This window comes from Tupaia chinensis, unplaced genomic scaffold (assembly GCF_000334495.1).
Source record: "Tupaia chinensis unplaced genomic scaffold, TupChi_1.0 Scaffold000199_1, whole genome shotgun sequence".
Lineage (NCBI taxonomy): Eukaryota > Metazoa > Chordata > Mammalia > Scandentia > Tupaiidae > Tupaia > Tupaia belangeri.
This window is the reverse complement of record NW_006159674.1, coordinates 2327683-2355019: the sequence shown is the minus strand read 5'-3', so window position 1 is coordinate 2355019 and position 27337 is coordinate 2327683. Positions and strand designations below refer to the sequence as shown.

General features: G+C 39.8%; 1 protein-coding gene across 4 annotated transcripts in view; it reads left to right on the top strand.

The window, feature by feature from the left end:
• Positions 1 to 27337, top strand: part of FAM13C (family with sequence similarity 13 member C) — a 139432-nt gene that overhangs the window by 35878 nt on the left and 76217 nt on the right. For all 4 annotated transcript variants that reach the window (XM_014587272.1, XM_006147063.3, XM_006147062.1 and 1 more), the window contains one exon: positions 7782 to 7894. In XM_014587272.1, the coding sequence (XP_014442758.1) occupies positions 7782 to 7894 (113 nt within the window). The remainder of the gene's footprint in view (positions 1 to 7781; positions 7895 to 27337) is intronic.

Genomic DNA, 27337 nt, shown 5'->3' with positions numbered 1-27337 from the left:
TTCTATTTCATACAGTTTTGAATTAAACATAGAATACAAAATATTATCTCTTTCTGCAAACAACTTGAAAGTGATCTGTTGTGATTGAAGACTTGGAGGTTTGTACAAGGCCTGACTCCTCGGTGAGAAAGGAGTGGCAATGTGAGGATGCCTGGAAAAAAGCAGCAGGGTTTTGGTAGTGCCTTGTCAAAACATCCAGGGTAACTAATCTTGCCTCTCACACAGCCGGTAAATTCTACCCACCCCTGTACTCACCTCAACCATCTGTGATCATTAAGGAGAAGATCTGAGTTGCTTTATGAATTTCCCTCACTTCATAGTCCCTATGTTCTTTGCCCAGATGCTGCAGAAAAGAAAAGAAAAATGCCACTGAAAACCCAGAGGGATCTTTAAAAAACACATGGGAAAAGCACATTATGAGAAAATTATGCATGAATTTCAATGATTTTGATCAACATAAACTTTAATTTCAGTTTTCTGTGAACTTTTTGAATGCTCTTCACCCCAGCTGTTCCATTTTGTTAATGGCAATTGTGTGGAGTGTTTTTCAGTTCTGCAGTACTCTGAACTTGGATTGTGGGTTAGAATCTAGGCTGTTTGACTTGAATGATACAGTGATTCTATTTCATACAGTTTTGAATTAAACATAGAATACAAAATATTATCTCTTTCTGCAAACAACTTGAAATAAAGCAGTCCCCTCAAATAGACAAGAACTGCTTGATTTCAAAACTGTTTGGGCCTATTGAGTTATAAGATGTATTTATTTTTTAAGAAATATTTTCACTTTAGGTGGTGAACAGAAGTACCTAGTATCTTCTTTCATGGGAATAGTCTTAAAATACACAATGTCAGTCAGATTTTTATAAAGTCTTCAGGAAGGCATCTCTTACATCAAAGGCAATCTTTTCTGACAGGTTAGCCATCTCTTTGTTTTGTTTTGTTTTGTTTTCTCTTGATTTTTCTTACTAGGGAAAGCTAAGAGACTAAAACCTTCCTCCTGATTTTAAATGAGGGACTGTAGGTAAAAAGCACCTCGTTTGGTTCCTGAAACAGAGCAGGCACTAGGTGAATGTTGTTTGATTTGGAAAGTGGATAAGATAAAGAACATAAATGGAATGTCTATTTTCTGCTGGAAATTTCTTACAACAAAGCAGTAAACTGAGCAATATTTCTAAATTGCAGTTAAGAGAAATAGGATCAGAGGAGATCTTACCTCATACATATGGGTGGATTTTGAACCTATACCTGCTTTCCTCCATGGTTTATTTGATTTCTTTGCTGAAATAATGACTTAGTTAATCAGAAATTCTTTATAAAAATAGGTCCGAAGGAATTGTTCTCTAACTTCTTAAGGGGGTAGAAAATTTTAAATAATAAGCACACATTTTTAAAAGAAAATTTTAATCAACTCTTCCGGGAATTTTTTTTACCCCCAATTATGACACAAATATAATAAACCAATAGTTTCTTTCTTTTTTTTTCTTTCTTTCTTTCCCCCTCCCTCTCTTCCTCCTTTATTCCTTTTATCTTTCTTCTCTCCCTCCCTCCCTTTCATCCCTCTTCCCCACCCTCTCTTCCTTTCCTTTCTCCCTTCCTTTTCTTTTCCCTCATGGTGTGTGTGTGCGTGTATGTGTGTGTGTGTGTGCACACGCGTAGGTGTGGGTGAGTATGACATTTTAGATAGTGTCTCACTATATTGCAATCCTCCTGCCTCAGGCCCCTGAGTGGCTAGGAGTACAGGCATGCATCAACTTTCCTGGCTTTTTATGGTGAGCTTGAATTGAACCCAAGCCGCCCATGTGTGCTTATCCTGCCAAGCTACAACACCCACCACACACTACTGAGCCTGGGCCAAGATTTAATGTTTTAATTTACCACCTCTTGGAAGGAAGATTTAGAGAATGTGCATATATTTAATGCCCAAGGTACCATTTTGTCAATCTAAAGCAGGTGGGAAAGAACTGGAATTAGGGTAAAAATGGTTTTCTTCTTTCAGGACCATAAATTTGTACAAACTGGGGGAACTTGGAAAGGTCTGAAGCAATGACCATGCTAGTAGATCAAAACTTGTTCTCTCAAGTTCTGTTTGTTTTGTTTTGTTTTGTTTTTATGCCACAGGGAGTGTGTACTTGCCAGAGAGAAACAGAGAGAGAGAGGAAGAGGGAGAAAGCGCTCCTGAATAGGGTATGATCAGGGCCTCATTCTTTTCACCTCCATTTCTCCATCCTGTTGAGATTTGGGGACACATGCATATGTACCCAGCATGTGTCTTTCAAGCCTCCAGAACCAGGATTTAAACCATGGTTGACCATGTGGGATCCTAGTCCCTTAACCACTAGGCTATAGGGGCAACCCAATTCTTCCAAGCTCTGTAAGAGTCAGTTGAATTCTCTAAATTCCCAATAAGGACAAAATATCATATTTAGCCATTTCTGCTTAGGGACAGCAAAGATGGGGTTTTCAATCTCTCCCATTAATAGATGGCTTTTCTCTTGCATTGTCTATACTTCTGCCCATGGGTCAAAAAATAAACTAATGGCATTTGTTTCATGGAAGCTTTCTTATGAAATAGCTGAGCTTACTAATTTGTTCCTTCATGTAGCAGAGAACCAACATATCACTCCCCTGAGGCTAGACTTCGGACATAGGGAGAGAAATCAGAGGGAAAAGGCTAGCAGTAGGAAAAGAGGTCATGTCACTGTTATGGAGGTGCTCATCCAGGCTATACCTGGCTAGGTGGCAAGAAGGTAAGCAGAGAGAAGTCTTGTGCACCTCTTCCGTTGTTCCCCTTGGTCAGTTTTGACAAACACATCACCACAGAAACAAACAACTTAGAGTCTGCCCTTATACTCCAGTCTTTGTAAAATAGTAGATTTGAAAACTCTTTGTGGAACCAGCAGTTAGCGAAATGGCTATGTCGCTGGACTCCCACATAGTCGACCACAGTTCGCGTCCAGGACCCAGTGGCTTAAAACTCACGCTGGGAGCATGTGTGTGCGTGCATGTGTGCCCAAGATCCCAAGAGGAGTACGCAGGAGAAGGGATTGTGGCATGGCCACCCCCCCCCGGGGGGGTGATTTCTTGCTTTCTGTCTCTATGTCTCTCTCTCTGTCTGTCTGGCCAGTGCACCCGCCCTATAGATAAAACCACTAAAAAAACAAACAAACAAACAAACAAAAAAAAAAACCTTGAGAGCAAATATGTCTTATTCACCTTTAGAGACCCTCTCAACTACTGAAATACTTGTTATGTATTATGATTTTTAAGTAAAAATGTGTCTCAATTATTTTAAAATAGTTACCCTGCTTTAATATTCTAGAATTTTTGAGCTGGGTTTTGTATAATAGCTGATACTGAAGATGGGCTGAAGTTTAAACGGGCAAAGGTAATCAAATGTGTTTTAAATGTCTCGTTTAGCTGTTGTTGCCTTTGGGGGAGAGGTTCAGACGTGAAGAAAATGTTAACTTTCAACCATCCACAAGTGTATAATATCTCTTCTAAGGACTTTTTTATTTTTTATTTTTTTGGCAGCCCTGGTTAACCTTGACCTGGCCAGGGGTGTGTGTGATCCAACTAGAACCAAGATGTAGATGTCTCACCTGTATCTGGCTAAATTTCTGTGAAAGAGGCAGATGCACTTGATAGAGTACTTACTGTTTTCATTTTGTGCATTTTCTTAGATATCTTTATGAGTAAATGACAACTGTCTCTACAATAGTGTTGAAGGCTACTGTTCTATTAATTCAGTAAGATGATATGCCCTTTCCATGTACCTTCCTCCTTTAAGGAAAATCTTGAAATTATTTTTTTAAAACTGGGGTAACTGCTGATTGAATGTTCCTTCTCTGTTACTTGTGGGGTTCTTGAGTTTCAGATTAGACTCTTGGGGTTGCTTTTCTTGGATGTGTCCTGAAAAGACTCCTTTTATCCCTCACATTCCAGATCTGCTGGGCATGCTCTGTGTTCTTCAATGCCAACACACACATCTTTTCAGAATTTCACCTTTCTTATAACTGAATATACCTAAAAATTGTCAAGTGCATATTGTTTTTTTTTTTTTCCCTAAAAAGCTTTTATTTAATCAAACCAGTAGTGGCTTTTAAAATGGATGATGTCTTAGAATAGAAGAAATGTAACATGTTTTGGTTATCTACTGCCATGTAGCAAATAATCTCAAACTTCAAAATAACGATAATCTTTTATTATTTTTCATGTTTTCTGTGGCTCAGGAACTCACTTAGGGCACAGTGAGGAGGTCTTATCTCTGCTACATGATGTCTGGGGCTTCAACTGAAAGACTGACAGCCTCAATATTAGGCATACGGATTCCTGTTGGAGCTAGGCTGGTCCTATTGACTCACACAGGATCTTTCCCTGAAGAGTTAATGGAGTGGAAGGGATTAAACTGAAAATATAAGTATACTTTTTCCTACGAGCAAAAGGTTTTCCAAACTCACAAAAAGCTTTGGAAAGAAGAATGCATTCAACATTTTCTGAGAGAGACTAGGCTTTTCTAGAGAGGCTGAAGTCTTGGAGCTCAGAACTGAGGAGCATGATCTGTTTTTGGCATTGGAAGGACACCCTGCCATTACAGTCGTACTTGTGTTTCACATCAGAGCCTGCTCTGTTCCTCCTCACTCGGGATGCTCTATTCCCTACTCCTTACCTATTCTTCCCCAACTCTCTACACTATCAGATTTGAAATTCATAGTGGGAAAAAAAGAAACATAGATGACAGTGCCACCTTTTCTCATTTGAATCAGGGATTTGATTATCAACTGTCCCCAAATCCTCCTTATCTACCCATCCCAGAGAAAAATTCTCCTCTTAGAATACTTTGAGACCTCTGACCTGAGTGAATTAAGGACCATTTTCTCCAAAGCCCGATTTACTCATCTCTAAGATGAATCATTAGATTCACGGGAATCCAGCAGTGTGTGTCTTGTTCAGTCCTTCTCAGCTCCTGCAGAGTTCAAAGAATTAGCTACAATACTCTCTTTGAAAACACGAAACAAAAGAAAACACTACTCTTTCCTAAAAGGGTAAAGTTGTATGATAAAATGGAAATTTTGGCTTAAACTTTTTAGAGAGTAAAAAGGCCATTTCTAAGACCTCTGGGAATGGGACTTCTAACTCTGATATTTAAAATAATATTGATATTAGTATAGAAACCTGAATCATGCATTCCACCATAAAAATAGGTTTTCTTTTGCTGAACTCATTTGGGTTAAGTCTCCAAGGTTTTCCTTAGCATGGTTTCAAACGACTGAGCTTAAAAAGGGAACTTGTATAAAAAATTCAATAGTTCCTATCTGTTGCATGCTCCAGTCACTCAAAGAGATTCTAAATGACATCTTGTTTAATAATATTGTGAGGTTAGTGATGTTATCCACATTTCATAGAAAAGAAATCTGAGATCTAGATAATTTATGTAACTTGGCCCAGGTCACACAGCTAGCAAGTAGCAAGCAGAGCTATCTCACTTAAAAATGTTGAGTAGGGGAACTTCACTAGTAGCTACAATTTTTTTCCCTTTTTTTTCCTATTCTTTCTTTTTTCTTTTTTCACTTTTTCTCTCTTCCTCTCTCTGTCTCTCTTTCTTTCTTTCTTTTTCTTTCTTCTTTCATTTTTTTTTTTTTACAAACAACTAGTAAGACTAGGGAACTAGTGAATAGTAATGGAATATTTTCAAGTGGAATGTCTACTTGCCTAATGCTGGAAGCTTGAAAGAATTACTGAGTAGATCTCTATAAGCCTTGTTTATTCCTTTTCCTCAGATCTGCCACATCCCACCCCTTCATTTTACTATTTATTTATTTAATTATTTATAGTTTTTGGAGAGGTTGTTGCTATAGGACGCATGCGCTTAGCAGAAAGACAAAAAGTGAGAAATCACCCCCCAGGGGGGATGGCCATGCTGCAATCCCTTCTCCTCCAGTTCTCCTCTTGGGCTCTTGGGCACTTACGCACACACGCCTGGCATGAGTTTAAGCCACCAAGTTCAGGACTAGACCACGGTCTACTACATGGGAGTCCAGCGACAGCCATTATGCTAACTGCTGGTCCCCATTTTACTTATCATTTATGAAAGTATTTACATGATTTTGTTTAACTACCTGGCAAATAACCCCACTAGTTTATTTTAGTATTTGAGGTAAAAAGCTTATAAGACAGCTAACATATTAGAACTTGTTCTGACTTCAACCCCTACCTCTAATAGAGTGCTGGGTCTCCATTGCCACCACAGTATAGGGCACTGCCAGACCCAAATTTGCCAGACCCCTTGAATATTTTGAATAATGGTAGCCATGTGGACTTCAGACTCTCACAGAGTTTCATTTTAGTGTGTCCTTTATAAGGTAAAGAGAGACTATTTCATTATGAGGAAAATGTGTCAGTTTGAGATTTGGCATAGCTCAAAGATTATGGTAGACACATGTAATATTTTTTTTTCTGGTATGTGTGTGTGTTTGTATTGAATCCAGATTAGCTTCCGCTTGGGTGTGTTTATGATGTTCCCTAGAGAGTTTAGCACTCAGCTTTTTCTTAATTAATGAGTGGATTGCATCATGGATGACCAGTATCATGTTTTCTTTAGATGCAAAGTAGCTAATGATGATAGCATGTGTGTGTGTGAGGGGGCAGTATTAAGCACCCTGGGACTTTGAATTATAAAATGGTTTACTCTTTAGTTTTCAGACCAACTTAAATTTCTTTCTTAGTATAGAAATAATATGTGTTTATTGTTAAAAAACAAATTGGAAAATAGATATAGGCTCCAAAAAGAAATAAAAAAGTATGACATCTCAGAATTAGCCACTATTAAGATTTTGGTAGGGACCAGCAGTTAGCGTAATGGCTATGTCGCTGAACTCCCATGTAGTTGACTGCGGTTCGAGTCCCGGACACAGTGGCTTGAACTCATGCCAGGCACGTGTGCGTGTGTGCCCAAGATCCCGAGAGGAGAATGGACGAGAAGGGATTGAGGCATGGCCATACCTCAGGGGGTGATTTTTCGCTTTCTGTCTCTCTATCTCTTTCTGTCTCTCTGGTGAGCGCACGCCCTGTAGCAAAAACCTCTCAAAAAAAAAAAAAGATTTTAGTTTACTTAAACTTATCTCAATCTTTGTGTTTCTGTGTACATATATGAACATTCAACATAGTTGGGTTTTTTTTTGAGAGGTTTTTGCTACAGGGCGTGTACACTCACCAGAAAGACAGAGAGAGAGAGAGAGAGAGAGAGAGAGAGAGAGAGTGAGAAATTATCCCCCCCCCCCCCTGGGAGATGGCCACTCTGCAATCCCTTCTTCTCCATTCTCCTCTCAGGATCCTGGGCACACATGTACACATGCTCGGCGTGAGTTTAAGCCACCAGGTCCGAGACTCAAACTGCAGTCGACTACAAGGAATTCCAATGATATAGCCATTACGCCGTCTATGCTATGAATATTGTTTAATAAAGTGTATTCTCAGATATATTTGTTTATTAAATATTCTATAACATCAATGTTAGTGTCCATAAAATTCTCGTTGTATAGCTTTGTCATATCTTTTGGACATTAGATTTTTTTTTCTTTATCCTGTAATCTTGCAGCAACTGACTGATAGAAAGAGACCATTTAAATTTCAGGCCACTGACTTGGCTCTGTTCCCTCCCGGCAATCAGTAGAGTGTGTTAGACTGCTGCTCCCCTGCCCTGAGACTTATGCTCCAGCTGAAGAATGCAGTGGGACTGATCACTGCTGACAGCTCATCTACTTTTCTGCTTCTTCTTGCAGGAGACAGAGCATGTGGTACCCAGCCAGTCAGAATGTCAGGGAGTAATGCCAGCTCATGAAAGTCCACAGAACAACACCTTCAGGTGCCAAGAAACAGTTCGACTTCAACCAAGGTGGGCTCTTTGTTGTCTGAAGCTGTTTTGTGCCTGGGGTTTCTTTCTCAGAAATGCTAATTGTGTGCTTTCCTTCCCCACCTGAGAGCTGAGGTTTTTGGACTTTCACTGGCCTTTCTTATAGTCAGAGAAGTTCTTACAGGGGCCTTGAAGGAGAAACACTATGTGAGTTTAAGAGAAGTGTAAATGACCTAGTTTCTCTTTCATTTAAAGATAATCTACTTTAAGGCTCAGGGAGGAGAGGAGATGGTTCTGCCCTTGGAGAGAAATGCTGATTTCATTTATTCTGTCCCCTTTATTCCATGCTAGAGGGGATTAGGTTTCCCTCCGTGATAATGATACATTAATGCTGACTATGTAGATGTCATGCCAACTGCTTTCCTCGTATTATCTCATTTAGTCTTCATCACTTTTTCATAAAGCCGAGTACTCATAGTCCTCTGTTATGGAGGAGCCTGAGACTTGAGAGACATTAAATCATATGTCACACAAAAGTTCAAGCCAGAATTTGAACCCTCAGATGTCTGGTTATGTCATGGCGGGTGCAGATTCTGTGCTTACCCAAGTGTCATAAGGTGATTCAAGCCCTGAAGTAGCCCTGAAGTTGGCCTCTCTGGGTCTATTTGAACTGCAGAATATGGTTCTGGATCCAGGGCAAGAACATGGATGGAAAGCTGCCAGTGGAAAGGTTGGCATGACATTCTGATGGGAGCCTGGCATTGCAGCTGTCTATGGAAAGTCTCTTCTGGAAATAAACAGAAGAAAGAATTCACCCACTAGTTGTGTCAGCTGTCTTTGTAGGATCTTGTGTATGGTGTAATCATATCCCTCACTCAGTGGAAGGCTTTGAGCATGACCTTTAGAATTTTTTTCTAAGGCAGCACAGTCTAAATGAATCAACAGCTATGGAGAAGATTGTGCTATTAATTGTGGTTTAAAATATCTAACGTATGGGGCCGGCAGGTGGCGTTGTGGTTAAGGCCACTGGACTCCCACATGGCAACTTTGGTTCAAGTCCTAGACCTGGTGCCTTGCTTTCTCGCTTTCCCTCTCTCTCTCTTTCACTCTGTCTTTCTCTGATCAAGTTAAAATAAGTAAATAAATAGAGTTAAATAAAATAATTTTAAAAAATCTAACATACTAAATTTATGCTCACAGAACTCCAAACCACTAAATGGGACCCCAAAAGTAAGGCAATTTGCTATCCAAGTGGATTCAAAGTCACCTTTATAACCTTGCTCATGAGTCACCCTATTTGTTATTCTTACCTGACCTCAGGGAGTACCTGTGGCCCTCAATTTTGTCTTTTCTCTACTTATCAGAACCTTCTCCCTCCTATTTGAGGCCTTGTAATACAGCTGTTTTTAACTGGTTAGAATCATTTAGGCAGTGACTCTGACTGCTCCCCACCGGACTGATGAAGGCCTCTTTCAGAAAACTTAAGGTCAACTGTTCTCCATGAATATTTCTAAACAGCATAAAAGCAAAGCAAAGCAAACCAAAACCAAAACTAAATCATTCATGCTTAGGGAATTTTTGGCAGTCCTTTGGATGTGTGTATCCAACATAGGCCAATGGGGTAAGATGGTATTAGCAATTAGCCTTCTCAAAGAAGCCTGTGTTCAGTAAACTTAAAATCATTTTGTATTCCTTCTATAGTGGAGAAACTGGTAATTTTACTATTGTCAGTGGCCAACTCAAAAAATTTGATAGGATTCTGTAGTAGGAATCATTCATGTGTAACTAATTGGGAGCTAACAGTATTGAGATAGAATAGTCCTACAAAGTAACCTATGTAACAGCAATTTTTACCCAGGGGTTAGGAGAGTAGAGAGTTGTACTTTATTCTCAGAGATCTATGGTATTTTCCTTTAGAAAAAAAATGCATGTGCATACAAACGTTTGTGCTAATAAACCTCTGTGTGTGTATCAAGAAAAGAAATCAGATGGAAAGTCACCATGCAGCCTTCCTTGTTAAATCAGGGTTGTATTCCAGTCTCCAATAGATTTACAGCTTCTTCTTGTAAAAGCAAATCTGGTCTCTCGTCCTCTGCCTCTTAGCAAACCTTCATGGGATCCCCACCTCCTTGTTGCCCTTGGTCCCTTTTGTGTCCCCTTTGCCCCTTTTGTGTCCCACTTTCACAAGATCTAGTTTTCTGAGCTAGCAACATTCCAGCATGTTCTGAGAATCAGTGTCAACAATAACAGATTTTGGTGCTGAGTCACAAATGAGAAGCCTTGTTAGGCCACTTAATAGTTCTGGGCACTATTAAGTTTAATATTTAGATTGGTCTGGTTACCTTTCAACTACAGAGTTAATTTACTCACTATGTTGGTGTCACCCAGGGACATTCTAATGGAACTTAAAAAAAATCTATCTCAAAATATTACAGGGATTGTGAAATTTGATGAACTGGTGAAATGAGATCTGAAACTAAAAACAAGTTTGAATCAGGTAGTTCACATTCCTGATAACAATCCTCTTCTATTTAAGCCAGCATACGGCCAGGTTTAGGCATATCATGCCCAATAGGATCTTGATAGAGACATGATACTGTAACAGGACACGCCAGACCTAAGTCTGACTCAAAGTGAGGGAAAAGACCAGGCTAAATCTCAGCAGGTGTAAAATACCATTTTCTTGGGGGTTGGGGCAGAATGTTATTAACATAATGAACATGACAAGCAAGTGAAGAGAGACCTTTCTGCAGCCAGGAGCCACCAAGGGGTCACATATCATTTGAAGAGCTCAAAGGAGTAGTCTTTAGAAAATGAATCCATCCTTGTTGAAGTGGGATTTTAGAGCTACTTGAGGTCATGGGGTGGGATTGATTTTTTTCATGTATGTCAGCTATTTTCATATCTATAGTTCTCAGCACTCTCACATCGTATCTTGAGTTTTTTACTAGCACAAGAAGTCTTCATTTCCATCTGTGGGTTTGGTGAGCTTCAGGGAGGTTTATGAATTTTTTGCCATATATATATATATATATTTAATGTTGTTTTTCTATCACTGTTGTAACTCATGACTGTGAACTTGTGGCTTAAAAACAACACAAATAAAGGTGTTGGTAGGACTCCAGACCCTTTCTAGAGGCTCTGGTGGAGAGTGAGAGGGATCAGTCAGCTCCCTTGCCTTTTCCAGTTTCTAGAGGCTTCCCACATTCCATAACTCATGGCCCCTCTCTCTATTTTCAAAGCCAGCAATGCTACATTTCTCTGGCCATTCTTCCATTCTTCCTTCATTGTATGTTCCTCTGATCGTAGCTGGAAAGGCCCTTAACTTAATCATATCTGCAAAAAAAAAAAATATATATATATATATATATACACACACACACACACACATACATATATACATATATATATCAGTTTTGTTTTTTTTTTGGTACAGTAACATGGAGGTCAGAAGACAGAGGTGAAGACATGGAATCTTTGGGACACTATTATTCTGCTTCCTTCATTAGTGTGTTTGTTTTTCCAGGAAAAGAAATCTCTAAATCATTTATGATATGGTTTTGATGACCCCCAAAAGTTTTAAAACACTGTTCTAATCTCTCCTATCTCCAAGTTTGCTTGCTTTTCTAAATGTTTTCAGTCGAGTGCCCCCGATAGCACTGTGAATCTCCACTACTCCCCTCATTTCCCATGCCCCACTATCTTTATATGCTATTCCATGTTCTATATCAGCGATCTCATATTTCATATTCAACACCAAAGGTACGTGCAGACATATTTCGCTTGTATAGCATTTTAAAATATTTTGATTCAATATTTTAAAGTCAAGTGTTTTATATATTTTTTACTTTCTTTCAAAAAAATCTGAGGATGGGATAACTCAGGGCCCACATTCATGCAAGGCAACAAGTAGCTAAAGCTGAAGACCTGTTCTCCATTCTTTCATAATTTCTAATCAATTTTTCCCATTAAGTTAAACTATTTTTCCAGGTCCTATAGGTATTTGATTTATACCTGCTTCAATCCTTATCTTCCTGGCAACTGCTTTTCCTGGGAGTTTTGTACCTGCCTGAAGCTAAATCCTAATCTGGTAATGGCTTCTATGTCTTAATACCATCTTCTCTCAGATCACATATTTACATTTTAAAATGGACCTTAGTGCATGTGAGTAGAGAGGCTGATACTATGCTAATCTGGCATATTTTTCAATACTTGGCAATTTCAAAACATGTAAAGTTATAGAAATGCATTTCTAGAGCTAGAGCTGGAAGAAGCCTTAGTAATCATTTAATACAATTCTTTCATTTTCTAGTTTGACACCCAATGAGGCTGTGATTTGCTTAAATTTTTTACTTTACTTAGTAATGGAACCAAGATAACCATCATCAATCATTTTAGAGCAGCTGCTTGATGAATATGCATCAGTTTGACTGATTTTTCTAGCTAAAGCCAGTGCCAATCCTGGAGACCTTCCGATATGATGAAGGGAAGTTAGGAATGTAAGCGAATACTAATGAAGTCAGAGATTTCTGACCCAGCTAAGTAAATTTGCTTTTGAGAGTGCTGAACTCGTGTGTTTTAAAATATTGTATTAAAATTTATGACAGCATTAAACCTTTAGTGTCTGTAAAGATCTCCATATAAACAGGAGCTAATCCACAGTACTGTCTTAACTGCTAATTAGGTTATTGGTTACATTTGTGAGTTTCAGTTCATTGGCCTCTTCATCTGGAAGTCCTCTATTAGAGGGGGTTGAAGATCTTTAGCAAGGATAATGTCCTTGATAGCTTCTATTATTTTTGTGACATTCCAGATGAAGGAAAACCTAGGGGCTTTGTTACTTTATGGAAAGAGGAAGTTTTGCTGGCAGCGACTTTTCCATGGGGGATAAATCCTTTTATCTTTTGTTTTTGAGACAGACAACTTGAGTGTGCATGTGTGTGTGTTTTAATAGCTACTTGTTTCTTATTTAAATATTTCTCATAGAAATAAGCAGAGTATTAATAGTTTCTACTAGAAACAATAAGCAAGGGAATGAGCACTCGGTGACTTTTTAATAACACAAAATATATGGTTCCCTTCTTGGATTGTACCAGAACAGGAGCTATGAGTGTTTAGAACATACGTATCCCTGTTAATGTGCTCCGACGGTTCTGCGTTGTTTTGTTTTATATGAGGGAGAAAGAAATGAGGTAGAGATTTTTTATTTTTGTAGCTTGTCTTGATAATATTTTCAGACTCTAAATAAAGTTGGGTAATGAGTGGGCCTAACATAGCTTGCTTTGAGTATATTGCATAGGAAGGACCCATATACCGAGAGCTCTCCTTTGCCACCCTCCTCTCTCCACCTCCCCCATAGACACTCAAATTCCTGGCTCCCTTCCTTTAATGTAACAAGTGTAGGTCAAGTGATTTCTAAGTCTTCTTCTGGATCTAACATTGAACATGCTCAACACTGTCGATATTTAAAGGATTTAACATGGAAAGACCTCAGCTTAAGAATACAAATTCTTACGGACACAGATAAAAATAATTTTCTCTCCCTGCTGTAGAACATAAAAAACCTCACATCAGTCCTTAAACTGCTGATTGAAACAGAGCCCACATTTGATTATTTTGGGAATGAAACCCCTTCTGTCTTATTTTTTGGGGGGGCTACTCTGCCCTCGGTAATTTGACAAATTATTACTACTTTCACCAGACAATGGTAAGGCATAAACATAAAAGACAAACTCAGAGACATTCTCTCAGAAATACAACTGCAACTATTACTACTAATAACAAAATAAATAAAACACTGAAAAATATAGAAAATTCCAAGGACATAAAAAATGCCTTGTAATCTGGGCTGGCTCCATGGCCTAGTGACTAAGGTAGTGGTTCCTACATGGTCAGCTATGCAGTTTGAGACCTGTACCTGGTAGCTTGAAAAACATACTGTGAGTGTGTGTGTGTGTGTGTGTGTGTGTGTGTATACATACCCAAAAATCTCTGGAGGAGGGAGAAATAGAGAAGAAGGAATGACCATTCCCCATAGGGAGTATTTTCTCCTCTCTCTTTCTCTCTCTCTGTCTCTTTCTGGCAAGTGCACAAACTAACAAAACAACAACAACAATAAAAGCCTTATGACAACTTTACCACTCAGTTGTGACTATTATCATTATAGTTTTCATTCTTATGTTGTTGCTATTGTTTTATTATAATATTGGCATGAAATGAGATGTGTATGGAAGGGGCTACCTGATTCATTGGGATTTGAGTGCTAGAAGTGCTATTTATTCCTAGTGGGGGCCACGTAAAAAGCTAGACCAGAATTCAATCTGAGTATATGATATTTATATAGAATAGTGTGTTTGTTTAGCCTAAGACCCATAAGCTAAGTATAGACACTCTTGACTTAATAATAGAGCTTACTTTCCAACAATTCAATAGCAAGTTTAAAATATTGTAAGTCGGAGACCAGGAGACAGCATAATAATATGTTGCTGGACTCTCACAGAGTTGACCACAGTTAGAATTTCAGACCCAGTGACTTAAAACTCACACCGGGAGCGTGTGCATGCATGCCCCAGATCCTTAGAGGAGAATGGAGGAGAAGGGATTGTGGCATGGCCATCCTCCCTAGAAGGTCCTTTCTCACTTTCTGTCTCTCTGTCTCTCAATGTCTTCCCAGTCAGCACACGAACCCTATAGCAAAAATGTCTCTTATAAAAAAAGAGAGAAGGAAAAGAAAAAAAAATATTCTTAGTTGAAAATTCTTTTAATAGACCTAACATACAGAACATCATAGCTTAATTTAGCCTTCCTTAAATATGTTTTTAACATTTACATTGGCCTGCAGTTGGACAAAATCACCTAATACAAAGCCCATTTTATTTTTTTAAAGTATTGAATTTATTGAGAACAAACTGAAAGTGTATTGCTTCCATGCCATTGCAAGTGGAATCATTATAAGTCAGGGACTGTCTGTCAGAGTAGTAAGTTAATTATCACAAGACTGCTAAGTTTATTTATGGCTAAAGTGAGCAAATTCAGTTTTTCATAACAAACTTTCTAACACACAATTTCCCTAAGAAACATGTTTTACAAGCTTTGGTGTCATCATATCCCTGTGTTAGAAATGATATTTCTAGGAGACCAAACTGAAAACTTTGTCCAAATCTGATCATTTTGGAAAGCTTCTTGGCTTTACTTGGAATAGATTTAAGAGAAAAGTTTCAATAAATGATTACAAGAGACAGAGAATGAATAAACTTAAACCTAATTTAGAACTTTGACCAACTTTTTAAATGTTCAGTATTCCTGAGAGCAGTAGAAAGAGGCTTTTTTTTTTTTTGTAATTTAATTTACTTATATCTTTTAGAGAGAGAGAGGGAGAGAATGAAGCATCCCCAACAGGGGTCTCCAGGCTGTGATCCACCCCCAGCCCTAACCAGCCTAGATCCCAGGCGACCTCCACTCACATCCACTCACACCTGGTGTGTCCAGAAGGTGAACAGGGAACTTTCCCATGTGAGTCTAGTTGCATTTCCATTGCATCACCCTCTAGCCCCAGAATTTACAGAAAGTAAATTAAGGAATAATGTCCTCTGGGAATGTTAGCACCAAAAACACTTTGCGCTTAGCACAATCTGAACCAGAGGACAAAGTAAATTAAAGAATAATTTACTTTCCATCCCCAATGAGACTACGACTACTTCAGTATGTCTGCTATAGTTTTGTCAATCAGGCTACTCTTTTTCAAGATTCACATTAAATACTACAGACATACAAGTATATTGTGTATAGTTAGACACAAAGCTCTCACTTATCTCCTCTAGTATGAAGGTGTATCTAAAAGTATGTGTGTGAGTATGTGTTGTGTGTGTGTGTGTGTGTGTGTAACATTTTGAGATAAGGTCTCACCATGTCATGATTCTCCTACTTTAGTCTCCTGCCTGGGATTTCAGGCACATACAGCTGTACCTGGCTCTTAAGAATATGTATACAGAGAGAGCATTCATAATCCAAAAATCTGAAATACAAAAATGTCCTAAAATCCAAAATTTTTGGGTGCTCACATGATGCCAGAAGTGGAAAATTCCACACTTGATCTCATGTGACAGGTCACGGTCAAAACTCATACATACAACACGATTATTCAGCATCCTCAAGAGAAACAGGACTGACTCTCCCAGTGTCCTTCAGCTGCCATATACCTTTTCTGCAGAAGCTCTCATGCCCTTACACATGCATGCCCATGAAAGGATTCATGCACAAAATTATTAATAATTTTGTATAAGATTATCTTCAGGTTATGTATATAGTTATACATGAAAAATAAACACATTTTGTATTATTAGTCTTATTCCCAGGCTGTGTCAGTATGTATATACAAATATTTCCAAATTTCAAAAAATCCCAAATTTGAACAGTACTGACACCAAGGGCTGCAGATAAGGGATACTCAACCTATGTAACATGGGATGTGTAATTTTGTAACTTGTTTGTCCCACTTAATATTATAATTTTCATATCATCCAATACTCTGCATCATATTTAATGGCTATAAGATATTCCATTCTATGAATATGCCATCATTTATTTAACTGCAAAGTATTTGATATTTGTTTACTTATTTTATGTGCAGACATTGCTGTAGTAAACATCTTTTTAAAATATCTCTGTGTACACCCATTACTGGGAAAGTCATTTTTGCACAGAAAAATTTATTGTGACTTTCCTGATGACCTGATAGTTTCTTTGGTTTGTGTCTAGGGGTTTACGCTATCTAAGCACTGGATTTGAAATGGTTAACTGAAATGAGACTTAGAGTATAAATTTTTCAGTTATCTAATCATGGCGGAAGATAGGAATACAATGGACAATTGCTAACTTTGAGAGAACAAGACAGAAAGCCATGTGACTGGATTTCTGTGTGTCACAATCATAGGGTAACAGCTCCAAGTGGCATGTGTGAGGCAATTCAATCTAGTCCCCTCCTCACTTGAGTATTCACTACATATTTCTATTGCATCTAGTAGCCCTCATAGTTTTCTGGTTCAGACTGTGTGAAGGGCAAAGTGCTTTTGACTCTAACATTCCCAGAGGACATTTGGAAATCAAGTGGGGGCTGGAACAATTCTTTGTTCTGTGGGACTGCCCACACTTACCAGGGGCACTGGCCTCCTTGATTCTAGCCCTAGCTCTATATCAGTTACAAATAGCCCCCTAATTTTCTAAGTATTCCCTAGAGAGTATGACCACAGTGTTAAGAAACACCAATTTGCATGACGGATAGCTTATTGAAAACCATGCTTTAAGTGAGTCTTTATTAAAATGGGTTTATGTTCATGATCTATCCATAAGTGAGAAAAAAGCAATTACAGAATAGTGTTGCAATATGCTCTTATTTTAGTTTAGTATATATTTGTTTTCAAAAACATATACTGGAAAATAAATCAGTATTTTTATTGGTGGTGACTTTTGAGTGGGATGATTGTGGGTGATTTCAAAAATAATCTTTGTGCTTTTGTTTTCCAAGTTTTTCTCACTGAAGTCCTATTCAGTTGATAAATGGAGAAAGTGATGTTTATACAAGCAAAAAAAGAAATATCATGAATACTGTTTCTGTGGGATTATATATTTTTAAACTATTGCATTTTACTTGGGGGGCAGACAGAAATAATAAGAGAGTATTAGGAAAAAATGAATTTATTTTAAATTTTGTTAACTAGGAGATGCTTATAATGAATTTTCAATGGTACCTATGGTTTTTATGGTTTAGACCAGATGAGATCTATAAGCAGATATTAAAGGTGATTTTGATGGCAGATGGTGGCAGGTAGTAAACTCGAAGCTCTGTGAGCTGACCCACATGGGAAGGTTCAGTGTTCATATCTGGAGACTTCTCCAAGTGCAACAGGTGCACATGTGCCCATGTGGAAGTGGATAGAGGTGTTGAGATCCGGGAGAGAGTGCTGCTTCTGTGTGTGTGGCTCTCTTGTTCCTGATACAAATACATAAACAAACTTTTATCTTATTATTATATTTTTACTATTTCTATACCTGTTTTTTTTGTTCAGTGCATAAACAAACTTAATGATAATAATAATAATAATAAAATTAAAAATGGTTTTTGTAGGATCAGATAATGTTTAAAACCAGAATTTACATTCCAGCTACCTCTTTCCTTACATTTTTGACTCAGGATAAAAGCAAGAGAAAGTCTTTTCTCATGTCCTTGAGCAGTACTGAGCCTTTCAGAGTCCCAGTAGTGAAGAATTTTGATGGAGAACACCCCCATGTGCTTGCAGATGCCACAGACAAAGGAAATACCAAGACCCATTCCAGTAGGGTGGGGTCCCAGAGGAGAAATGTTGCAAACCAATTGCAGCAGGGGTCTCCTGCCTCTTGGCCATATTTCATTGTGGATCCTATACACACAGAGCTTTCTCAAACTCTGTTTTGTTTTTGTGCACACTGGCTGCATTTGCTGTGCTTCCGTATTCTTCCCTTACAGAACTACCAGATTGCCTTCATAAACCCACTTTTCTATATATCTTTAAGTTAGGCTTTAACTTTTCTCTAGTTAAATCTAAAACTACATGTACCTTGGACCAACTGGTTTTCCCAAATTGCCATTGAGATTCCAGTGATTTGAGTCTCTTGTTCAATTTGGAAATGTGATTAGGATAATTTCGAAGATGTTTGGACAGCTAAGTGGCCCTAGATGGCCATGAAGAGTGGTAGTTGCAAAAGCTAGCATCAAGAAGTGGTCCTTTTCAATGTGTAGATCCTGCCAACCTTGCTGATCTTGCTCATGCACAGCAAAGCAGATTTAGGCTATCGCATTTCTAATGGTTGTTTCCAGGTAACAATGGTATTTATAAGAGAAGAGGTGGTTGATGTTTTCTGCAAACCATAGAAATTGACTCTCTTAGACTCAGGAGAAGAAAGGTGTCTAATGGAAGGCTATGGGGTCAATTTACAAATTTGAAGTAAGAGCAAATAGTGAGATCCTGGGAAGGGCAAGAACTGAGCAACTGTGCTCTGTCCATGGATTTCTGAAATCTCAGTGACCCAAATTTATCTCCCTAGGGTGCTAAGATTGAGTAATCCACTGTTAATATAATATTTCATTTCTTCTCAAATTTTAACCTCCAAGGAGAAGGGACTCCCTGGCTTAGCTCAGACGACATGTTCAACCTCAGACAAGGGCTAGTAGAGAGCTAGTTTCCCAAGGTTTTTTTTAAAAAGAAGTCAATTGAAGATGAAAGGGGCTGGGCAGATTAAATCACTGTAGTGTTGAGTGACTCGAGGCATGGGAAGAAATCTGGAATGATGGAAGAGAATTAAGAACCAGTTTTAAGGTAACTATAAGAAAAGATCTGATGTGCCTGACCAAACTTTAGTGAGACAAAAGGAGAGGGACCGGGACTCCTCTGACTTACCTGTTTGATCACTAACTCACCCCTGTTTCTCAGAATGGCAGTGTCCATCTGTGCCAAGTCTACATCAGTGAGGCAAGGGAGGTGGAAGAGCAGTAGAGAGAATGTACCAGATGATATCAGGAAGGTTGGTGTTGGCCAGACTGCATAGGGCTTTGTGGCCAACTTTTGGATTTTGTCTAGGTCAGAGGGAAGCTATTGAAGTTTATAAACAGGGGAATGTGATATGCAGATTTGTATCTTAAGACCTGTCCAGGGCCAGCTAGGTGGTGTGGTGGTTAAGATGGGTAGATCCCATACAGCTGAGTTTGAGTCTTAGACTTAGGGGCTTGGAAAATATGTTGGGCATGTGTGTGCATACCCAAAATCTTGAAAGGAGACTGGAGAAGGGATTACAATGTGGCCGTCCCACTAGGGGGGGCTGATTTCTCACTTTTCATCTCTCTGTTTCTCTCTCTCTCTCTCTGTATCACTCTAGTAAGCACACGTGCCCTATAGCAAAAACAAAACAAAACGAAAAACAAAAAATCTGTCTGGTACCATGTGTTCTACTCAGACTTCTTGGTAGTAAATCTATCATCTTTGTGGCAGATTATGGTAGCAATGAAGATGGAGGGAAGAGGACAGATGAACAAATGAAAGATAAAATCTCATGACTCTTTCTTTTTGGAAAAGAAAGAAAATCTTCAATAGAAAACAGGTAGCACTTAGGCCTTTTCAATATTAATGCCTATTTAAATCCCTTGGCCTTGTTTTCTGTAAGTTCTTTTGTTTCCAGAGCTAGAGTGATTTATACTTTGGAAGGTAGAGTGTTGAACTATGAGTATCAGTTGTAATGTCACAGTGCCCAGTACAATGAGTATTTATAAATGCTGAGCAAATATTAACCTGGCATTCAAATTGCCCCCCTCCTCCACCCAGTCACTTGTGATCCACTGTGTTCTTCACTCCATCTGTTCCTGAACCATACCTCCATTTTGTGTGGTCACTTTTTTTCACTTTCTTTGACCGTAAGCTCCAGAGAGGCAGGGGTTGTGGCTAGTTCATCACCACATTTTTACATTAGGTTCCTCTAGAAGGCACTGCCTGATAGGAAGACTTGGCTGTAGGGAGATGGTCCTTGGAAACAGAAAATAGGGAAGGAGGAAGCACCCACAACAGCTACATACTTAAGGTTACCATCTGGACAGCTGGGGCCCCTCTGAGGGGCTGTGTAGAAAGTAGCGCAGACCTGCTCCACTGAAAGTCAGGGCATTGCAGTATGTAGTATCCACACACTCCCTTCCCTGATGGCTGTGATTGCCACTAAAGGAGTTAACACAGATCCAGGCAGAGGGAATGAGCTCTGCTAGGCAACAATCTTGAGGGAGAAGAGCTAGGAAACTTGGCAGGTGGTTGAGATTGGATGATGTGAGTGAGCAGAATTGTCTTTGTAGCTCAAGAGCTGGCTGTAATCACTCTGTCTTCTGGGCTGAGCACTGCCTGGCATGGGGAGCAGGTGCCTGATCTTTTACTCAGTGAATGGAATGAATACGATGCTATGGGCAAAGTGCTTTGTGTGCTGCTTAGCAAATGAGGTGCTGCTATCATTATTATTACATTATTAGGGCTTCTTTCTTACTCAGTCCCCAGTAACAGATCTACTGGATTCAGTCTCCTCAATATCTCATCTGAAACTCTTGTTTTCTGGTTCATGGGTAGTGTAAATCATACCCATGTCTGTGTACCTCCTTCCCTCTGCCATGTCATGCTGGCCTGGGGGTCTGGGTCTGACTCATTGCTCACCCATGCTCCAGGCATTGGTGTGGTTCTGGCTGCTTCTGGGCTCTGTTCCAACCCACCAAATAAGAAGCAGTACCTATTTCAGCTGGGCTGCTCTGTGTTTGGAATTTCTCACTGTGTCTCCAGGGACACAGCCTTTCCCTCTGCAGGAATGTGTACCCTGAGAGGCCAGGCCAGAAACACCAGGTCACTCCTACACCCAGAGAAGTCCCTCGCTTGTGCCTTTTAGCCATTGCTCTCCTCCCAGGCTGTTGCACTTGGATTTTCAGGACACCATTTTCCAATTAGGAGTCCCCTGGAGTGTGTAATAGCTACATGCTACCATTAAACTTCAATGAAAATTCTTGTTTGGTAGATCTGGGTTGGAGCTCAGGAATGTCTATTTTAATAATGCTAGTTGATTGTAATCTTCAGAGAAGTCTTGGGTGGGAGATGGAGGTGGCGTATGGGCCTTGGATCCCAGCAACTGGGGGTATATGTTATTGGGCGTTAGTGCTCTGCTTTTAGCCATGACATCCTCATTTCCTCTACAGGGGTTCATTGACCTAGACAAGTGGATACATGGGTTAGAAAGTCAGTCCATGAACATCTACAGATTTCTGTTGGGTTGTCAAAAAGTCACAACACATTTTTGCATAGAAAAATACATTATGGCTTTTTTGACAACCCAAGAGTTCTGATTTCTGTCAGTGGTCATTTAAAACTCTGTGCCTCAGTTATTTATCTTTGAAGTCGAATGCTCAATATTTGACTTCTGTCTTTTAGTATAAAAATTTGTTAAGAATAAAGAATGTCATCAATGTGACTTAGACTCCCTAGAGAAAGGAACTTTGTATTTACTGGTACTGAGTATTGTTATTGTTGCTAATTATATTACTGGAATTTATTGGCATCTTGTCTGTGTCTGCATATAGAACTATTGTTTGTATATAAAGCATGTTTTACTCAGAGGGTTGCCCTCTAGGGATATACCTTTTGTTTTGAAAAGAGTTTCAGGAAACTACAGTCATACAGCCAGCCAGCAGTCATCCGGGTATACATTAGTGTATCCCAAGTGTTGCTTTCTAATACAGAGGCTCAGTTTAATGGAATGGAATCTCTTGAATTCTTATGATGTGATCTGAGGTTGGCACTATTCAGCTCTAAGACTCTGATTCTATATAAAGCATTTTGGAAAGCGTATTAGATGCTTTCCTTTTATGCTTTCTTCCCATATATTCTAAATTGTGGGTTAGAAAGTCACTTACAAATCTTTTTTTAAAGGACTATTTGTTTATTTATTAATTATTATTATTATTTCACAAGTGTTTTGCCAGAGAAAGACAGAGAGAGAGAGAGAGAGAGAGAGAGAGAGAGAGAGCAAGCAAGCTGCCAGGTCCAGGACTTGAACCACAGTCAGCCATGTGGGAATTCCAGCACCTTAATCACCATGCCACCTGGTGCCCCTCCCCCTTTTATTTTAAATATTGGGTTTTGCCATGTTACAGTCCTCCTGCTTCAGCATCCCAGTTGGGACTACAGGTGCCTGGTTCTTTTTTAGACAGAGTCTCCCTATCTTGCCCAGGCCAGACTCATATTCACAATCCTTCTGCCTCAGCCTCCTGAGTTGCAGGATTTATAGGTACATATCACTGTTGCAATCCTTCTGCCTCAGCCTCCTGAGTTGCAGGATTTGTAGGTTCATATCACTGTGTGTGGCCTGTGCGTTGGATCTGGAATCACACCTGGGCCTCCGTGTGGTCCCAGCCTGAAGAGCACAGCGTCTTAGCAGTGCATGCCTCGCTGAGCTGGCCCCACTTGCTAATCTTTATTAAATCTTCTAAAGGGAGAAATGTATTTGCTATAGGAATGAGAGTCATCCCATCCCGCAGGTTCCACTAGCGTGCCACAGGGAGGGGGGGGAGCCTGACTTTTGTTTCAGTCATCGTAGACACTTAGGAATATATCAAAATTGTCAGCTCTCGGGAACCAGCATAATGGCTATGTCGCTGGGTTCCCATGTTGTCGACTGCGGTTCGTGTCCCAGACCTGGTGGCTTAGAACTCACACCTGGCACGTGTGCGTGTGTGCCCAAGATCCCGAGAGGAGAATGGAGGAGAAGGGATTGCGGCGTGACCATCCCCCCTGGGGGGTGATTTCTCGCTTTCTGTCTCTATGTCTCTCTCTGTCTGTCTGGTGAGCGCACGCGCCCTATAGCGAAAAAAACCTCTCAAAAAAAATTGTCAGCTGTCTGCTACTTTGGGATGAATACTTTATTAACAAACATGTGGTTGCCTACTATGTGTCATATGCTGGAGCGAAGACCTAGAGATAAAATGTTGAGCAGTACTCATTGGGTTCCTATTTCAGAGAGCTTACCATCCTATGAAAGAGACAATCAAATGATTGTACACACACATGATTAGGAACCAAGTCATTCTACACAACAGAAGTCCAGAATACAGTAAGAATCTATTACTATCAAAGGAAGAGTTGAATGGGAGCTACCTGGTATTAAAAAACAAATGAGTTAACTACAAGAGGGAGTGGAGAACGATGAGAATTGTGGGCACAGAGACAGCGTACAGAAAGGCCACAGGTGTAAAGGAGTGAGGTGTATCCAAGACCATGAGAGAGTGCTGGTGTAGCTGGAGGATAGAAAGGGAGAATGCCCCTGTCAAGGCTGAGGAGCTGGACAGATGCTAAATCCTTCAACATGTCATAGGATACTTTAAGAACATTGGTCTTTTAAAAAGTATATTTTCTTTTAGTTTTAATAAGACAAGCCACAGGGTTTTTTTTTTTCTTCAGTTTTTCCTATAGGGCATACACATGAAAGAGAGAGAGAGAGAGAGAAAGTGAGAAGTTATGAATTTTCCCCCCGGGGTGATGGTCACTCTGCAATACCTTCTCCTCTATTCTTCTCTTGGGATTTTGACCATGCACACACATGAGCCTGGTGTGATTTTCAGGCTACTGGGTCTGGGACTCAGACCAAGACATTGTCCATGTGGGATTCAGCATCTTAACCACCATGCCACCAACTGGCCCCTGTTGGTCTTTATTTTAAGTGCAGCGTGCATAAGGGTACTGACAAGGTCTTGTGTGGAAAATGATCTGGAGAAGGTAGAGGAGACCAGGGAGGAAACTGTTATTACCCAGGTAGGCAGATGAGAGAAGACAGTGGTTTGACCACTATGGTAGTGGTGGAGGAGAAGGGCAGGGGACACTTGCCAAAATTATTTGGGGTAAGAAATTGAAGGGCTTGGTAATACGTTAGCTCTTGGGCTTGAGGGAGAGGAAAATGTCAGATAACTCTCAAGTGTCTTTCCTGAGCCATTGGCTAGAAGAGAAAGCTCTGTACCAAGATAAGGAACGCTTTCCTCTGCTGACTTAATTATAGTTAAAATGTTGATATAAATAAAAAATCCTGAGCTAAAATATGTCTTTTTCACAAATTATCACATCCTGTGGTTTGACACTGTCCTTAGGCCAAGAAAAATAGCTTAATGCTTAGCTGGTTTTGCTGTTTTGAATTCCAGAACACATCCAGAGGGAGGGCCACTGCAGGATGACTCTCCAGGCTGACTCAGCACACGCATTAGGCTCCAGCAAACTGAACCACGGTGACCATGGGTAGCTAAAGCTGCAAACAGAGGAGCCATGGATGGAGGGGTGATACTTTATGTAATTCACAGTAAAAACACTTCTCAACAGAGAAATGCAAAGCTTAATAGTGTGCTAATTTTCAAAGACCTTCTCCCTAGATTCTAAGATTGCACACGTGTGGATAACCTACCAAAATGCAAATTTTCTAAAAATGTTTAGTTTGTATGTGTATGTGTGTGCTTTGTTGCTGTTTTGTGATTCTTCTGCCTCAGCCGCTCAAGTAGCTGGGATTACTGGTGTGTGCTTTTTGGGGTGAGCTAAGAATCAAACAGGAGCTTCCCACGTGGCCTCAGTCTTGCTGAGTAGCAGCGTCCAGCATATACCATTGTGGCTGGACCTATACTACATGTTAACAAAATATATCTCTGCTTTCTTCCACTAACGTTTGCTATTTGTTTGTTTGTTTTACTCTCTGCCGTCATTCATCAAGGAATTGGCACCCAGGCCCTAGAGAAATTTATGGTTGAGAGTGTAACCTGGGTTTGTTCCACTAAAGAACATTACTTTTCGTTTTTCTCTTTCCACTCCATAAAACAGATTAAGGGTGCTATCCCATGGCCTGGTGGTTATGGGAGCTGGATTTCACATGGCCAGCTGCATGCTTTGAGTCCCGTATTTGGTGGCTTGTAAAACAGTGGTTATGGGAGCTGGATTTCACATGGCCAGTTGCATGCTTTGAGTCCCATATTTGGTGGCTTGGAAAACCACCTGGGAACTTGAGTGTGCATGCTCAAAATCATGATGGCAGGAGAAATGGAAGAGAAGGGATTGCTGTGTGATCTTTCCTCATGGAGAATGCTTTCTCCCCCCACCCCTGTCTCTGTCTCTATCTCTCTATCTCTGGTAAGTGTATGTGCCCTCTGGAAAATTCAAAACAAAACAAAACAAAACAGATTGAGAATCACTGTAGATGATAAAGAAACTCTGAACCATTCAGAGTTTTAAATATTTCTGGATAAAAATGGGTTACTTTTTTCCCCCTATGAATTCTTTTGCTTAATTTGTGGAAAAGAGCTACTTGTATTTTCTGAAGCCCTGAAATCACCATGTCTGGGGCTCAGGAGATTGAGGGATTTAGGATGGATGTGCGAGCATTCTCCTTATACACTCTCTTCTCATTTGAGCTGTCTGTGCCCAAGCTCATGCCTGGGAGCCTAGTTTCCTCTTTCAGCCAGGAGGGAGATGCAAGTTTGTGAAGGTGTGGAAGACTGCAGTCTGACCTTCACAATTTTCTTGTTTTATTACATCCTTACTTTTCTCATTAGAAGTAAATTGTATAATTAGCAGTGAAAGGATTTACAGATTGAAAGAACTCTGCATTCTTAAGAATATTTTGAGGAAGTTAGGGCTGTGGCATTTTGAAATGTACATTTTTAAATGCATTATGACATTTAAAAATCATTAATCTTGTTGAGTATTCTGAAGACAAATAAGCTTTCTCCCAGATCAAACTGGGATAATATAATAACTATAAATAGTTATAGCCCCAAATAAATCTGTTTATAAATTATTTAACACTGACTAAATCTCTTGTTAAGATAGCCAGCCCCTTTAAAGGATAATAACTATAATTTTATATATTTATTATATAATGGTGTGCAGAGTACTGCAGAAAAACTCGAGTGTTATGTAACAGATGCCGTTGGATTGTAGAATTCGACAAATCATGATTTGGACCTACGTATCTGCCAGCACTAAAGTTATGTGCGTGTGTCTATTTGAAAAGAGAAAGAAAGAGAGTGTGTGTGTGCATGTGTGTGTGTGTGTGTTGAGATTTTTTGCTATAGTGTGTGTGCACTCATCAGAGAGACAGAGAGAGGCAGAGAGACAGAAAGTGAGAAATCACTCCTGGGGGGATGGCCACACCGCAATTTTTTTTCCTTCATACACTCGGGATTTTGGGCATGCATGCACATGTGCCCAGCATGAGTTTCAAGCTGCCAGGTCTGGTTCTTGAACTGCAGTTGACTGCATGAGAGTCAAGTGACATAATCATTACACCATCTGCTGGTCCCTTTTGGTGTTTCTTTTAGCTAAAGGAGATGGTCTCAGAGCAGATAAGTTTTGCTTTACACCCCTTTTCTTCTATTGGGAATTACATGGTGGCAAACCCATTTTTACTCTATAACCCAGCAGACCATAAAATAGATTGTGTAAGAGGTGGAATCAAATTTTCAAACACTGTCTTCAGTGGACACATGGTATCTTTCTGTAATGACAGTACCTAAATACTTTCATTCATTCAAAAAAATTGTCAGATTTAGAGTAAATACTGAGATTTAGCAGTGTGAAAAATGGGCACAATCGTAGTGGTTGTGGAGCCTATGTTTTGAGTGGGGAAATGCCAAGAAACAGGTATCATTTCAGATATTAAGAAACACTAAGGAGAGCACGTATGGGACAATGAGTCAAAGAGTGAGGGATGAGGCTACTTCCTGCTTAAGGAGGTCTGGAAGGCCCCCTTAGGGAGGTGGCAAGTGAGCTGAGCTCTGATGCTTCCAAGAAGAACAGATCTGAGAGGACAACTGCCTGGGCCCTGGCACAGCAGGTCCAAGGTGTGAGCAGCAAGTAGCACTGTGTGTTCCAGGGTGGCTGGGCTATGGTGGAAGAGGGTGGGGGCGATGAA